This window comes from Cryptomeria japonica, chromosome 9 (genome assembly GCF_030272615.1).
Source record: "Cryptomeria japonica chromosome 9, Sugi_1.0, whole genome shotgun sequence".
NCBI classification, from domain to species: domain Eukaryota; kingdom Viridiplantae; phylum Streptophyta; class Pinopsida; order Cupressales; family Cupressaceae; genus Cryptomeria; species Cryptomeria japonica.
The window spans coordinates 125,033,926-125,050,190 of record NC_081413.1 but is presented as its reverse complement, the minus strand read 5'-3'; the positions used below and the strand labels follow the sequence as shown (position 1 = coordinate 125,050,190).

The 16,265-nt window shown below is 40.1% G+C and overlaps 1 protein-coding gene across 2 annotated transcripts in view; it reads left to right on the top strand.

Annotated features, from left to right (window-relative positions):
- The window catches only part of LOC131047069 (uncharacterized), a 291,858-nt gene extending 276,027 nt beyond the window's left edge, over nt 1-15,831 (top strand). For both annotated transcript variants that reach the window (XM_057980896.2, XM_057980897.2), the window contains 2 exons: nt 15,175-15,318; nt 15,429-15,831. In XM_057980896.2, coding sequence (XP_057836879.2) covers nt 15,175-15,318; nt 15,429-15,471 — 187 coding nt within the window. In that variant the 3' untranslated portion in view covers nt 15,472-15,831. The remainder of the gene's footprint in view (nt 1-15,174; nt 15,319-15,428) is intronic.
- Nucleotides 15,832-16,265: the final 434 nt, after the last annotated feature.

The following is a 16,265-nucleotide window of genomic DNA, read 5'->3' as shown; positions in this document are numbered from 1 at the left end:
GGCATGTGTGAGGCTTTTATTCCAGCAGAGCGTTGTTTATTTATGCTGGCAGCATCGATCTCCTTTCTACTACTAGAGAGGAATCCTGGACCCTTCTTTCCACCTTCCGAAATTATAAGTCTCTTTATGTCTCGGCGGTGTTTTATTCCACCCACTGCACGGGAGTGGCTCCACCGCATGGGAGACACCGCATGAGGTGCTCCACCATGCGGGAGCACGCGCTCCACCGTATGGTGAGCACGCGGGCTCCACCGTATGGGAGCACATGGCTCTACCGAACGGTGAGCATGCGGGCTCCACCACTCGGGAGCACACGGCTACACCGTTCCGTATGGTGAGCACGCGGGCTCCACCGTATGGGAGCACATGGCTCTACCGAACGGTGAGCATGCGGGCTCCACCGCTTGGGAGCACACGGCTACACCGTACGGTTACCTATTGTACAAGTTTCTTTAAAAAAAAAAAAAAAAATTCTCCTCTGAGTTTTTCTTCGAGAGGATTCGGGGTCGGTCGATCGCCTCTGCTCATGATATAGTTTTAATTTCGACCCATTGATGCTGTCTGCAACCTCCCATCCATCCAGTGTTCACAGCTTCACTGCCCCGTTCTCCACCACCTCTCGGACTTTATATGGTCCTAGCCATCTTACCTTGAATTTACTTGGTTTAATCTCATTACGTCCATTATATTTCACTACCAGTTGTCCTAGAGCAAACCTCATTCGTTTTAAGTGCTTGTCGTGCCACAGTTTTCTCCTTTGTTGGGCTGCCTTCGTAGCCCACTGGGCCATCATTCTTTTCTCATCCAGCTTGTTCAAGACATACAAACTCTCCCTCAGGCTCTCCATGTCCCCCAGTCTGTTCTCGATTGCAATGCGAAGGCTTGGCACCATGAATTCCGCTAGCACAACTTCCTGCCCTACATCAGTTGGAACGGAGTCTGGCCGGTGGTCACCTTGTAGGTTGTGCGGTAGGCCCACAAGACCGAAAGTAAATTTTCTTCCCAGTCTTCTCCCTCAACACCGCAAGATTTGTAAATCACTCCCACAAGAATCTTTTTGGTAGCCTCCACCTGCCCATTGGCTCGTGGGTAACAGGGGTTGGACAATGAATGAAAAATTTTGAATTCAGTAGTGAAGAGTTTGATGACGTGGTTCACAAAATGTCCACCCCTGTCGTTGGTCAGCTGCATAGGGATACCATATTGTGTAATGATCTGCTCATAAATGAATCTTGTTATACTTACGGTCGAGTTGTCAAGCAGAGTCCGCGCTTCAACCCACTTGGTTAAATATTTTGTGGCTACCACAATGTAGCGGCACCTCCTCGCACGGTTGGCCTTGAGTGGCCGAATAAAATCCAACCCCCAGCACTCGAATAGTTCCTGAGCATGCGAAGGGTTGAGGGGCATGAAATCTCTCTTCAACGGCTTCCTCGCTCTCTGACACGTATCACAACCTACTACCCATTCTCTCGCATCATTATACAATGTGGGCCACCACAAGCCCACTAGCAGCACCTTTCTTTCCATAGTGTCTGGTCTCATATGGCCTCCCACGGGCCCCTCATGTGTCTCCCTTAGAACGCTTGGCACTTCTTCCTCCATTACACACCGACGCAACACCTGGTCGAGTCCCATTTTATACAACAATCCATTAATCAATTGAAATGTGCGGCTTCTCAACAAGAGTTTCCTCTATTCTCCCGATGGCATACCTTGTGGGAACACAAAGGTGGAGAGATATTCCCTAATGGCAGTATACCATGATGGCAGTACTGCGATCTTAAAAAGTTGAGCATCTAGAAATTCATCAGTCACCCCCTCTAGCAGCTCTCCGAACCTAATCCAAAACAATTGATCAGCAATGACATGGCTCTTGCCTGGCTGTACAATTATTGTGAACGTGAACTCTTGAAGGAGCAGTAGCCACCTGCTTATCTTGCCTTGGATAATGGGTTTATTTACCAGGTACATCAACACCTGGTGATCCACATAGAAAGTGAAGGGTGTCGCCAGCAAGTAGTGCCGAAATTTATGTACGGCATAGACCATTCTGAGGGCTTCCCTCTCGATGGTACTGTAGTTCTTCTCGGCTTTCGACATCAAATGACTGGCAAAATAGATGGGATGATCCAACCCATGTCCCCCTTCTTGTGCCAGTGTAGCCCTAATGGCATAGTTTGAGGCATCCACATGTACGTGGAATTCTCGGTCCCAGTTTGGATAGGCCAGAATGGGTGCTGCCACCAGTCTCCTCTTGAGTTCCTCGAATGCTTCCCCTTGTTTCGATTCCCATATGTACGGTTTGCCCTTTCTTGTCAGTTTGTCCAGTGGAAATGAAAGTTGGGCAAAGTTCTTGATGAACTTTCGGTAGTATCCAATGTGTCCCAAGGGCTTGACTCCCGTCATATCAATGGGCGACTCCATTTCTACAATTACCTGTACCTTATTCGGGTCAGTTTTCAATCCAGCTTTACAAACGATATGGCCCAGCAACTTTCCTTGTGGTACCATAAATCTGCATTTCTATGGATTCAAGGCAAGCCTAGCCCTTTGGCATCTCTCCATGCACTCTCTCAGCGCTACCAAGTGAGTGTCTTCGCTACTAAAACTCGACCAGTCATCCAAAAAGGCTTTAAAATTTCCCACAGACATCTTATCAAAGATGTGAAGGACTCCTCTAGAATGTTGCGGGAGTATTGCACAACCCGAACGGCATCCGGTTGTACGCATAGACTTCATCCTCAACCACAAAGGTGGTCTTCAACTTGTCCTCCTCAGCTATCGAAATCTGATTGTATCTGGAAAAGCTGTCCAAAAATGAGTACATTTCATGGCCAGCCACCTCCTCCAGGATGTTGTCTGTGAAAGGTATAGGGAACGGATCCTTGATGGTGACTGCATTGAGGCACCGAAAATCCACGCAAATGCGGATCTGGTTGGCCTCCTTTAGTGAGATCACAATCGGCGAGACCCACTCACTTGTCTCCACCCGAAATATGATGTCGGCCTCCAGCATTCGTTCAATCTATTCGTTCACCTTGGCAGCATAGTTCTTATTCATTCGGTATGGCCTCTTTCGTACCGGTTGGGCTCCCGGGACAAATGGTATCCGATGGATGCACAATTATGGCGGGACCCCCTTCAGATCCTTGTAGGACCAAGCGAATGCGTCCTTGTATTCCATGAATATTTTGAATGTTGCGGCCTTCAGCACCGGGCTCCAATCGTCGCCTACCCAGATATTTCGAAGGGTGGCAGTGTCTCCTAAGTTTGTCTCCTTCACGATGGGATCTTCGTACCGCATTGGTCTATCCTTTGAAAATTCGTATGCCGGAACATCATTTACTTTGGCGTCTCCCTCCTTGTACTCCGTGTATTCTGGCGAAAACTCCTCCTTCTCACCTAGCTCGTCCTCAATTTGCAGCATGTGACAAGCAAGGTGAAACACTTCATAATCTTCCATTTGCCAGTGGAAGAGTCCATTCAATGAGGAAATGTCATCTTCTGAGCATCCATCGAGTTCAAGCAGCCCTTCATCGTTTGGTTCCCTCTCATCTTTACCTTCATAGGAATCCCACTCCCATCTGTTTGAGTCCTCTCAATCCGAGTCAGATGATGCAAGCTCCTCACCGACAACTTGAGTCCTTAGGTCAATGATGTACTTTCGCCCCCCTTTCTCCATGGAAAGAGAGTTCTTCTTCCAGTTGTGGTTCACCTTTGTTGTAACCAGCCACCCTCTCCCTAAGATGGTGTCATACCCCTTCTTCTTCAGTGGGATTACCACAAAATCTAGTAGGAAGGGTTGTGTGTCGATGGTCACTGGCTGGGCCATCAGGGTGCCGAGTGGCTTGATGTCATGTTGGTTTGCTCCCACCAAGTTGAATGTGGGTGGCCATAGGGTTGGCTTCCCGAGCTTCTTCCATGTATCCTCCGGCAACACATTCACCCCCGAACCTATGTCCACGATGGTGTCTTTGAGGATAGCCCCGAGAATTCCCATCTCTACTACTGTAGGATGCCGACCACTATTTAAGGCCAACAATATTGGGTCAGCCGAGGGAATGACCGAAACTTCCGCCCGTGTCACACCCGAAGGTGCCTATGCAGTGGTTTGTACGGAACTGAAAATAGCGGTTCTCAGTTGTGGCATTGTGTCTAGAAGGTCCTTCACCCTTATCGGCACCTCCATCTGCAATACTTGCCCAATTATGCTATTTTTCAGCTTCAGTACGGGATGATGTACTCACCACCTCTGCATTGTTTCGTCATCTCACGCTCAATGTTGTCTTTTGCCTCCCGTAATCTCTCCTTTGTACGGGGGTCGGGATAAGTGGCCTTTTTGGTCTGAGCACGGGTGATTGCCAGTACTTCTTTATCACCAGTCTTCTCAATGTTGAGGAGATTAACCCCTGGCTTGGAGCAATTTGTCTCATCGTGGTCTCCAGGACCACACCATCTGCACAAGTGTTGCGGTGCCTCCTCTTTCTGGCAATCCCGCACAAAGCGTCCCCACTAGTTGCATGCCCAACATTGAATCATCGGTCGTCCTTTGGCATCATACTACATTCGACTCTGATTATTGCTATTATTATTGTGGCCTCTTCCTCCCCTTCGGTTACCTTTGTAACCGCCAGATGATGTCGTGGTGTTGGCTTGAGGCCCCGATGTGCCTGTTGTCACTGACGGCTCCTCTTGGGTGAAGAGCACTTGGTTCCCTCATGTCTTCATGTTGTAGGGACATTCTTTGGTGGAGTGTCCCAACACTTGGCAAATATCGCAGAAGGCCTTTTTTGGACAGGAGCCTTTTGTGTGACCTTCCTCCTTACATTTTGCGCACCATACTTCCTCATTTTTGTTGGTGCTTCCCTTCATGGTCTTGAATTCCTTCATCATGCGATGCATATCCTTCTGAAGGGCTTGCACCTTTTTACTCAACCCCTCGTCGCTACTACTTCCATCGAAGGAGTCCTCCTCTTCAAAGGATTTGTCTTTCTTTTTCCTGGATGTCTTCCCTTCACTCTCCAGGTCCATTGCCCGGTTATAGGCACCTTCATAGGATGTGGGGGGTACAATTTTCTTTTTCCTTTTGAGTGACGATTTTAAGCCCTCCACAAACCACCTTTTCTTCAACCCATCGCCGAGCTGGTTAATTTATTCTTCCCAACAATTCCTTGAGGCATCGACTATATGCTCGGATGGTCTCACTTTTCCCTTGCTTGGTGCTCAGGATTTTTGCTACGATTTCATTATCGTCTCTGAGGAGTCAAAACTCCTTTTCGAAGGCTTTGTGCAATTCATCCCAAGTTGTCAGTTTGGTTTTATCAACATCCAAGTACCAATCGATGGTTGCTCCTTGTAGGGTGGCGAGGAATTGCACCACCCATTCCGCCCTATCAGCCACACCATTGGCCGACCAGATTGTCTCACATGTATAGCAATGCCGTATAGGGTCTTCTTTCCCATCTCCAATGAGCTTTGGCAATTTTTGCCGATTCGCCATTACATTCCTTGGCGGCGGCCTAGTTTGCCCTTTGGAATTCAAACTTGACCCTCCAAGAACTCCTCCAGACACTGGTCCTCCCGAAGGTACTCCGCTGAGATTTGGTCCGTTGGGTCCCACCAAGTTGCTCTGACTACCAAGGTGTGATGAGCTGTCCCGAACAGATTGCTTCTACTACCGTGACCTTGTGTCCTCCCAACACCTTCGGTCGCACTGGTATCCTCCGCCTCTCTGTTCTCGGTCTCTATCTTGTCTTCCCTCCTGGTCTCGGCACCTCTGTATGGCGTGTACGGCTCTACCGTACTCCCATCACCGATCTCCTCCAATGTTAGGGAAAGGTCCCCCAACTGTTTCCTGGTGGTTTCAATTAGCACCAAATCTTGGCCCTCGCCAGAGCCATTGTTGCCATTTCAGCTGCTTCCTTCCTCGACAATCCTCTTGAATCTTCTTCTTCGTTCTGCTTGTTGCTCGAGAATTAATGCTTGTTGGGCGGCTTCAAAGTCCCCTACGTATTCCTTTTTGTTTTTGTCTTTATTTAGCAGATTGGGCATTAATTCTAAATTCTCCTTATGAAATAGAACAAGACATCATACCCATTACAATGGGGTGTTCTTGTTTATTCTCTTTCGCTCGTACACAGTTCAGGGATTATTTACCCCTCACTCGGTTTCATCTCGCTCCTCTTCTTGGCGCTCGTAAAACTCTCATAGGATTTGTTGTCGTCAGTTCTCTCAATAGGTGTCTTCCCTGCGGTTTTGAAGAGCCAAAAATGCCTGTGCCAGAAGGTTGGTCAAGTTGCTCATCAAACGATTTACCGCCAGGCTTACACCAAGCACACTCCACACAGCATCCTCTGGAACATCCTTGGTGGTGGCTTCTCTTCGTACATGTGTTTCGATCGCTGCCTGGAGGATGCAGGAGAAATCTTTCGTAAGTGCTAGTTCTCCCTCGAACAGTTCTTCAGGCTCTTCGTCGGGGTTACTGCTCGTCCCTTCGGGCAATGGTTGTCCCACTATCCACGTGCCATGTAGTATATTCCCATGCTCCAGATTAATTTAGGCAACGGCGCTAGATGTTTACCCTCTGGATGAACAGTTTAAAACATACTGACTGAATGCTTATGAGAAACAATATGCCATAGATACCAGATGATAATATCAAGTAAATAGAGAAGATACTATTTCCATTCATAATCATGTGTCTTTACAAGCTACCTTCCATGGTATATAAAGGTACCGAGGGGATGCGAGGGACAACTGTCGCACCCGTAACTACCATCACTTGGTTACATTACTAACAAAGTAAAGTACTATCTAATTAACTACTGTTTTATTTCCATACAACATTACTGCCAACACAAACTACTGAAAGACCATAACTTGGCCAATAAGTCAAATTCCGCCAAATTTGAGCTATTGACACCCTTTAAACTCTTTCAAAAAATAAACTCTTGAATTGTTTGAATTTCCAACATAATTCCTTACAACAACTCACCAAATTCAACATAAAGTAGAACAAACAACAAACTTAAAACATAAATGTTTTGGATAACACAAGATTGCTAGTGGACCCAAATGATCCTGCATCAAACACACCAAGTAAATGAAATGTTCCATGAGTTTGCAACTGATGAACATTTGGGTAAGTTTGGAATCAAAATCCCATACTTGACCAATTTTTCAGCCTTCAACCAAGATGCCTCATTCACTTGTTTATCCTTCTAATGGACCAAATACTCCATATACTCCTTTCCTTTCGCTTTCTTTGCAATTGGGGAATCAATCACATTGTCAACCTCCTCAGATTTCTTCACAAGCATTTGGTCCACCCATTCTAATATATCATATAAATTTGTTGGTAGACTCCCATGTGCACTTGTCTCCCCTTTATGATATTTGTAAAGATCAACAACATAAAAAATGGAAGAGATATCTATCTCCTCTAGAAGATCAACCTTGTAGGCATAAGCTGAAAAATTTCTTAAGATCCTACAAAGAGCTATCTTCTTCCACTTTAATTTATTATAGGTTCCATGTGGAAACCTCTCCTCCTCAAGTGAACCAAAACCAATTCTCCAACCTAGAATTATTGCTCTCTTTTATGCACATGAAAACAATTTTTTTACTTGGTGGCATTCTTCTCCAAATTATCTTTTACCTACTTATGTAAATCTCATGTCCGTAAAATACTCTGTGACAACACTTTTCCTTACCAAATCTGCATTGTCTCCAAGTTCATCTACACCTCAAGGGCTATACCCATACACAATATAAAATGGATTCTTTCCCGCGCTCTTGTTTATAGAATTGTTATAGGCAAATTCTATTCGGGCTAATGTTAAATCCCATCAAGAAGTTTTACTATCTATTAAACCCCTTAACGAATTTCTTAAACTTTTGGTCACAACCTCTATTTGACCATTGGTCTGTGGATGGCAAGCTGAATTGAAATCGAGTTGTGTTCCTAACTTCTTCCATGAGGTGTGCCATAAATGACCTACAAACTTCGTTTCCTTGTCTGAAACTATATTTTTGGGCAACCCATGCAACCCAACTACCTCCGTGAAAATAACACTACCACATGGGATGTATCACTACACTTTTGACAAGGAATAAGATGTGCCATTTTTTAGAACCTATCAACAACAGCAAAAATAGTGGCATTACCTTTTTGTGTTAGAGGTAGCCCCCAAAAAAAATCCATACTAATGTGTTTCCATGGCCTCTTTGGTATTGGTAAAGGTTGATACAACCCAATATTCTACTTATTCCCCTTAGCATCTTGGCAAGTTCTACATCTCAGTACTATCTCCTTTACATGCCAATAATAACTTTCATTGAACTTACTATTTTACCCACGCCAAAATGTCCAATCAAACCGCCACTATGTTTTGCTCTAACCAGATTTCTCATGAACCTTGCGGTATGCACAACTTCTTCCCTCTAAATAGTAATCCTTCTTGGATAAAATAATCTAACCATGAAGTCCTATCCTCTTCTACTAAAGCCTTCCAGCCTCCTTGAAATCCATATCATTTGCATACAATTCCATGACCATGTCCTCTATGTGCCATCTTATGCAAGTTCTCTGTAGTTGCAAGTATGCCCTCCTATTTCCTCCTACCTACAAAAAAATTCTCTAGAACTTTGTCTTTGACACTTCCAGTCTCATGGAACCTTCTCTAATACCATTTGATGCAAGATAAGCCCAAATCTCATAGCCAATCAAACAAAAAATGCAACCAACAAATAGAAACAATAATATGTTCATTATTATATTCCAATAAAAAATATTATCATAGCCTAGCACAAACACACAAGCCTTTTAGTTTTATTGAAGGAGTTCAAAATCCATTAAATAATCACTCTAAACAACAATTCATCTACAACAATCGCTTTCTATTCTCTTTTAGTCAACTTGCACATTCACGTTTTGCGATATTTCTTCTTTCTTCAACTCAAATGCCCCCCTCCAATGTCCAATTTTTTGGTTTATACTCATTGTGGGGAAGTTAAACCAACTGTCTATATCAATCCAATAGATAAATACCACATGTTGTCATTCCCTTGGTTGTTCATTCACTTCATCTTCCCATCGCTAGCCTTTGTTCACTTTGTTTCCATCCTTTCGAAAGAAATTCTTTTCAGCAATTCAAAGCTTTCACCAACCTCCTTCAACGAGTTGGTAAGTTAATGAACTACCAATTTTGCCGAAATGATCTTCCTTCAGCAGAATTAGCTTTCGACTAATTCCTACGAAGCCTTTTCTCTTTTTGGGGACTTTGTTTTTTGGTGAACTAACTAGTTCGCAAACCAAAATTTTGACCTAAAACCAAGATTTTGGCATAAATTGGCTTAAAACTTAGCCAATTTCTTCATAAGCGATGGAACTCCAACAAACTACCATTTTGGCGAATTGTACAATTTGCAAACTCCCAATTTGTGCCAAAAAAGAAGAGTTAAGCAATTTCTCCATCGGTGAGCAACTTTGGTAACCTATTTCATTGACAAACTTCTTCGACGAACCATTTGGTTTGTAAAACCTGCAAACCACCAAAACACCATAACTTGGCCAAATACTTAAGTCAAATTCCACCAAATTTGAACTATTAACACCCTTTAATCTCCTTCGCAAAATGAAATCTTGAATTGGTCAAATTTCCAATAGAATTTCCCTGCAACAATTCACCAAAATTCAACACAAAACAAAACATAACAAACTGAAAGCAAAAATGTTTTGGATGACATAGAATTGCTCATGGACCCAAATTCTCTTGCATCAGGAAGCCACCAAGGCCATGCAAGATAACATTTACAATGGAAGCGCATGGCCAAATAGATTCGTTGTAGCAAATGAAACAAACCAACATTTTATTATGTATCTTGTGACATTGAAAATATTGAGGGTTGTTTTTAGGTAGGTAATATTATAGTAGCGGAGTTTATGATTGGAAATTCAGTATTAAAAGTTTTCGAGAGATGTATCTTTGGTCTCTAAAACGTCTCCAAAGACCGCTAGGTTCGTTGGGTACTTAGGTGCGACGTCTTCCAATGACTCCAATTCTCCTGTGCTCCTGCACTAAAAATATGTCAAAACACATGTAAAAGAAAAAAAGTCGGTAGGAAAATGTTAAAAATGTGGCACAACAAGAGAAGTGCCTCCGATGGTGGAAAATAGCCTCCAAACTTGGAACAGAGTCTTCCATGCAGGAAAGGTACGAAAATAACTATGCATTCCTATTTCAATTAAATGGGCTGCAATAATATTATGGTAATACCTAGTATTAGGCCCCTATTTGATTTCTTCTTGCATAGTCCATAGACGTTTTAGACCATGAAATGAATTCTATGTTTTTTTGGTGGTTTTAAAATTACTAAATTTCTTTCTACCCATTTTGAATTTTTCTTTTCCTCGTGTTGAAAGTTAATTTGCATTAAAATTAATTATTTTTTAAATTAGTTTTGCATAAATGTTCCTCAATTACTATTAGCACTCAGCATCAATGGTTGTTTTTCATTTTTCATTTTTGTACACAGAAGTTAGAACTAATGAAGTTCTAGATTTAGCTAAAAACAAATTATAATATGCAAGAAATATATTTAATTTGCAAATAATTAGTGCAAGAATTATGATAATGCTAGCATGAGTATGAGAATTGAGAATGGGATTAGTAGACCTGCTGCTAATGTTTTTAAATTTTTATTTTTTCGTGTTGAATGTCAGGTGGGGGAAGACAAGCCTTGTACCCATTGTGGAAGTATTGTGAGTGTATTATGGGGTAAAAAGGTACAGGTGGAACAACCACGATCAAATGTAAGCTTTGTCCAATGGCATGGCAAGGTACTTACACGAGGGTGAGGCCTCATTTCCTTCACATAGCTGGAAAGATTTTGATCCTTGTCCAAATGAGAAAGAATGTTATGATGCTATGAGGAACAAGAAAGGGCTAATGGGAAATATTATAATATGAGCTCCTTGTATGATTCAATGACAGGGGCAACTGCTGCAACTCATAATCAGAATAGAGAGACAAAGGTAGGTGTATCTTTTAGAAACGTAACAACACAACAGTCTCACAAGAGACCACATGTTGGTACCACAAACCCCATTGGAAGACAATTTGATGTGCAAGGTCAAAAAGCAATTGACACGGTGGTTGCATACTTATTTTATGCAATCGGAATACTATTTAATGCTGCTCGCTCACCTTTCTATGGAGAGATGGTCCAAGCTATCAATAATGAATCAGGTAGGTATAAACCACCTGGGTCCAAAAAGCTTGGCACTACTCTAATTGATAAAGAAAAAAATTGATTAGAGAAACAATTTGCAGTAATGAAAATAGTATGGTCTACATAAGGATGCAATACTGTGATGGATGGGTGGACAGATCCTAGAAATCATCCACTACTTAAAGTTATGGTGACATGTAGTAAAGGGACTTGTTTTTTGAAGGCAATAGACTATTTAGGGCAAGAAAAAATTGCAAAATTTCTTTATAACCAGCTATGTGACAGCATTGAGGAGGTGGGGGCATCACATGTAGTTCAAGTTGTTACTGATGTTGCCCCTATTTGTGAAGTAGTTGTATGATGGTGCAAAAAGGGTACAAGCGTATATTTTGAACACCATGTTGTGTGCATTCATTGAATAATACACTCAAAAGATATTGGAAAGTTCTAGTGGATTTTAGGTCTCATAAAAAATGGCAGATTAAAATAGATGTTCATATGTAACCATCACCACACAAGCCATTTATCGAAAATTTGCCAAAGTGGAACTTCTGAAACCTGTTGATACACAATTTGCATGTTATTTTATTCTTCTTGATTGTCTTTGTGAAGCCAAAGGAACTTTGTGTTCAACAGTAGTTAATGATGCATGGGTAGCTTGGAGACAATCTACATCAGATATTGCAGTTGAGGTGAGAGGTTTGATCCTTGATGACCGTTTTTGGTTTGATGTTAGATTTGTTGTGGACTTTGTTAGGTCCATATATGAGGTGATTGAATTTGCAGACTCAAACAAGCCATGTTTGCGAGAAGTTTATGAAGAAATAGATTCCATGCATGAAAGAGTCAAGAAAATAACAAATGCAAAAGATCTTTCTTGATATCCTTTGATCGAAGAAAGGTTACATGGAAGATGGAACAAACTTAACACACCCATTCATTGTGCTTCCTATGCCTTAAATCCTAAATGGCATAATACACAAGATACCAATAAGAGGGATCCACATGAGGATAGAGTGGTAATGAAGAGATTTTGGGCTGCAATAAAAAAGATTTATGGTCAAGGTGAGGATGCCTCTATTATAAGCAGTCAATGGAATAAGTTTTCACGTGGGCTTGATGATTTTTCTTCAGTGGAAGTTTTATATGATATGTGAGCAAAGAAAGACCCTATAGCGTGGTGATGGAACCATGGAGGTGAAACCCTTGAATTGCAATCACTTGCAATCAGATTGCTCTCATGAGTAGCTAGCTCTTCATCTTGTGAGAGAAATTGGAGTGCTTTTGCTTTTATTCATTCACTAAAAAGGAATTGATTAGGGTCAAAGAAAGAAAATAATTCGGTCTACATTCATAGCTCACTTCCTCTTCTCTCTCGTGTTGATCTTGGGTACATGGAGGGTCCTTTAGCAAAATGGGACCAAATTGCACTTAATGGAGAAGTTGCAGCCATGATGGATGAAGCAGTTGAACCAAATGGCCTTAATGAATTGCCCGCAGTTCTACTACCATTAGAGTAACTAGAGTTAGAGAGTGATGAGTATCTAGAGAGCATCCTTGTTGAGGACCTTGATATGGATGATCAAAATGCAAAAGAGTAGAAGATAGATTTCTGGTTTTTGTTTGTGTATCAACATCAAACTATCAATATTTTTGGATTCCAATATGAAATATGTAGTGAGAGTTTTGAACACTTTGACACAATGACATTTGACATTTGTGTATTTAAATTTTAAAGTTAATAATAAACATTACCAATGTTCTTGTTTTAAACGTTATGTCATGATATTTTTTGAAAATTATTAAATTATAATAAAAAAATTGGCATCTCTAAGTACCCCCCTCTTCAATTTTTTATTAGTCGTATTGGTACCGATACCAAATTTCTGGAGTCTCCAAGTACCCCATCTCCTAGTAACCTTGATTGCTAGGCATTAGGGATATAGATAGTAATTCTATTCTTTTTTTCTTCTTAGGTGTTGGGGTAAGAGTTGGGGGATGGTCTTAAGGGGTAGGAGGTTGGCCAAATATATATAAATATATTATTTAAATTTCTTTTCTTTTTATTTTCATGAGGTTACAAATGGGAATTGGTTATCTATTTATGTTGGGATTAAATAGAGATTTGTTTAATCTTAAATAGATGAAATGATAAAGATGTTTGTACATCTTACAAAAGTTACATTTTTTAATTCAAAAATAGGGGTTGACGTATATACAATTTGTAGGACAATATTTAAGATAGATGAGAAATGATTTTCCTTGTAGGATTCATATATCAAATTCATGTCTTACTTGGTAATGATAAGAAAATAATCTATCTTTTTAACCATTTAATTTTTTATTTTTTTGTAATGGTTAATAGATACTTTATTCAAATAATGACAACATGATAACACTACAAATAATTTAGCCTGCATGGGCGGTGGAGTTGGCTTGGGCCATGGGTTTGCTCCCCATTGGTCTCGGGTTCAACTCTGAGCCCTTGATTTCACCCAATGCACCTGGCAAGCGAGCTTCTTGGTACATCTCCAGGAACTAGTCTCGCCTTAGCTTGCTCCAAATGGGCACTAGGTTGGGTTGCGGGGGTCATGAGGATACCCTGGGTGACCAAAAAAAACACTACAAATAACTCTTTAATTTTGATGGGTAGATGTGAGATGGCTGAACAATTATATTTCTAGTTTCTTCTTGTTCACTTTATGCGGAGGTAATTTATTTTCTTGATCTAAACATGTAAAAGTTAAAAATGACCACATACTCACATCAAATGGTTATCCTCAAAATGTTTGATCATAATTTGCATTCTAGAGTTCAATGCCAAATTATTATGGTATAAAAATATTTTAAATATATTTTATTTTCATGATCTCATTTGAAAATTCATTCAAGACTTTTCATTTATAATTGAGTATAATAAATGCTAAAATTAAGTATTTAGTTGAATGTATGGGGTATAAATAAATAGAGGTATAGAATATGCCATTAAATAATGGCATGTTAACTGTATGATAAAAATGGGATATTTTAACGATAATTGTGTATTAGGAAAGAGTATAAAAAGTTTAAGATGTCAAGGTAGAAACAAAATCATAATTATTATTTAAGATTCTATGATCGAACTCGTTATACAAGATAAATTTACTAAGTGAATCCTCCAAATGAAAATCCTTTTAGCAATTGCAATGAATGAACTCGCAATTAAAAGGATTGTAACAAAGAAAAAGAGCTAGAAGGTTGCATAATGGAGATTGACACCTTTAAGGAGTCAGTTGATCAGATCTTGCAATCTTGGGTTACAATTAATGTGGATAAATTTTTAAATACAATGCCACACATTATGGGCATGGCAAGGCTTTTGTTGATTAAAATGCTACTAGTATTAGTATCAAGACAATGTATTTGATTTTGAGAAATGTGTGACATAAAAGAACAGATATGTAAAATGAAAGTTAATAAAATGCAGACCAATAGGCATGCCCAAATCATATGGGGTACATTATTATACAAGAAAAGGATATAACTAAACAGACTCCATAAATCTAACCAGACTCACAATTACATGTTTTGAAGCACATGCACTGAAATGCATAAAACAATACAACCACTATATGCGGGAAAGTGTGATAAAACAGAATGGAGATTAATTAGCCATCCTTTTTCATTCTGAGTGGAGTGGAATTGGTATTGGTATGGTAATACCCTCTACAAAGGTGTTTTGGTTCGGAGCTTTAATGCTGGAACGTATGTAAAAGTTCTAGTAGAATTCATCTCTTCAATTCTTCATGCTAAGGCTTCAAGTCTTTGCAACATGATGTGGGATGACGATAAATTTTTGTCCTCTTTTTGTTAAGTACAGTAGTTTTTGCAAAGTTGGAAACTCATTTTTAATTATAAACCATATGTTTATTGATGGGCAAACACTTCAATGCCATATAGGTGGGATATTCCAATACTAGTAGCATGGGGTATGGCAGACAAGTACCTAGCTCCAGTAGAGGCTGAGACGTTTAAACAGAATAATGTAAGCATTGTTACAGTTAATTTATTAGAAGGAGCTGGTCATTTGCCACAAGAGGATTGGTAAGTATATCTTGAATTTATGAATTATCTATTCAATTTGATATCTTTAATTCTGATTGCAAGAGTAGTCGCTCTAATGTTGTGAATGTTGTTGCGCTAACATTTGTCAGGCCAGAAAAGGTTGTAGATTCCGTAAAACGTTTCTTGAAGTAAATCTGAGATTAGCAGCCATTGTTGTTGTAATAGAATCACAGAATCTGGAAATTCTGTGTCGTTCCATTATTTCTATGCCATTACATTTGTGTTTCTTTTGCAAGATGTCATGCAAATCAATCTGCCCAAAAGCTTTCCTTATTTTTTAATTTTTGCTAAGTTATTTGCATTTTCTATCTCTGGTTAATAACATCTTGGTGCGATCCAAAGATTGCAGTGGTATTAATCATATATCTTTGTCACATTATAGTAAGCATTTAATGCTAGCGGCTATTTGGAACACCAAAAGATTTCTAGACATTTTTATTGATCTTTATGTAGATATTTTGTTTCGCTATAAATATCAAGTTTCATCAAGCATGTTTAGTTTTTAAATTTTATTTTAATTCATTTTACCTCCAACTTCAATTCAGTTGTTAAAAAGTAATTAGTTTCGAAAAGGTTGATCAACATTCATGCTCAACTTGTCATTTCTTGTCATATGGTGTAATGAATTCTTTATGACATTACAAGTAAATTTGAAATTCTGGTTTTCTTTTATTGATTGTAATTGTAACTCAATTCAAATGCAAGATTAATGCTCTTTCATATAATCATGTATGTACAGGAAAAGCTTAATCATTTTGGTTTTAAATGATAATTGTAAACTGGGAAATGACGAGCGTCACATCTTTTTGGAAAGCATCCTTTATATTTTAAAAAATATCTGTAATCAGATATAAAACATTTCGGCCCAAAGTCTGCATCAATGAAAGGGACACAGATTGTCGTGTCTGAAGCCGCTGAATGATAAC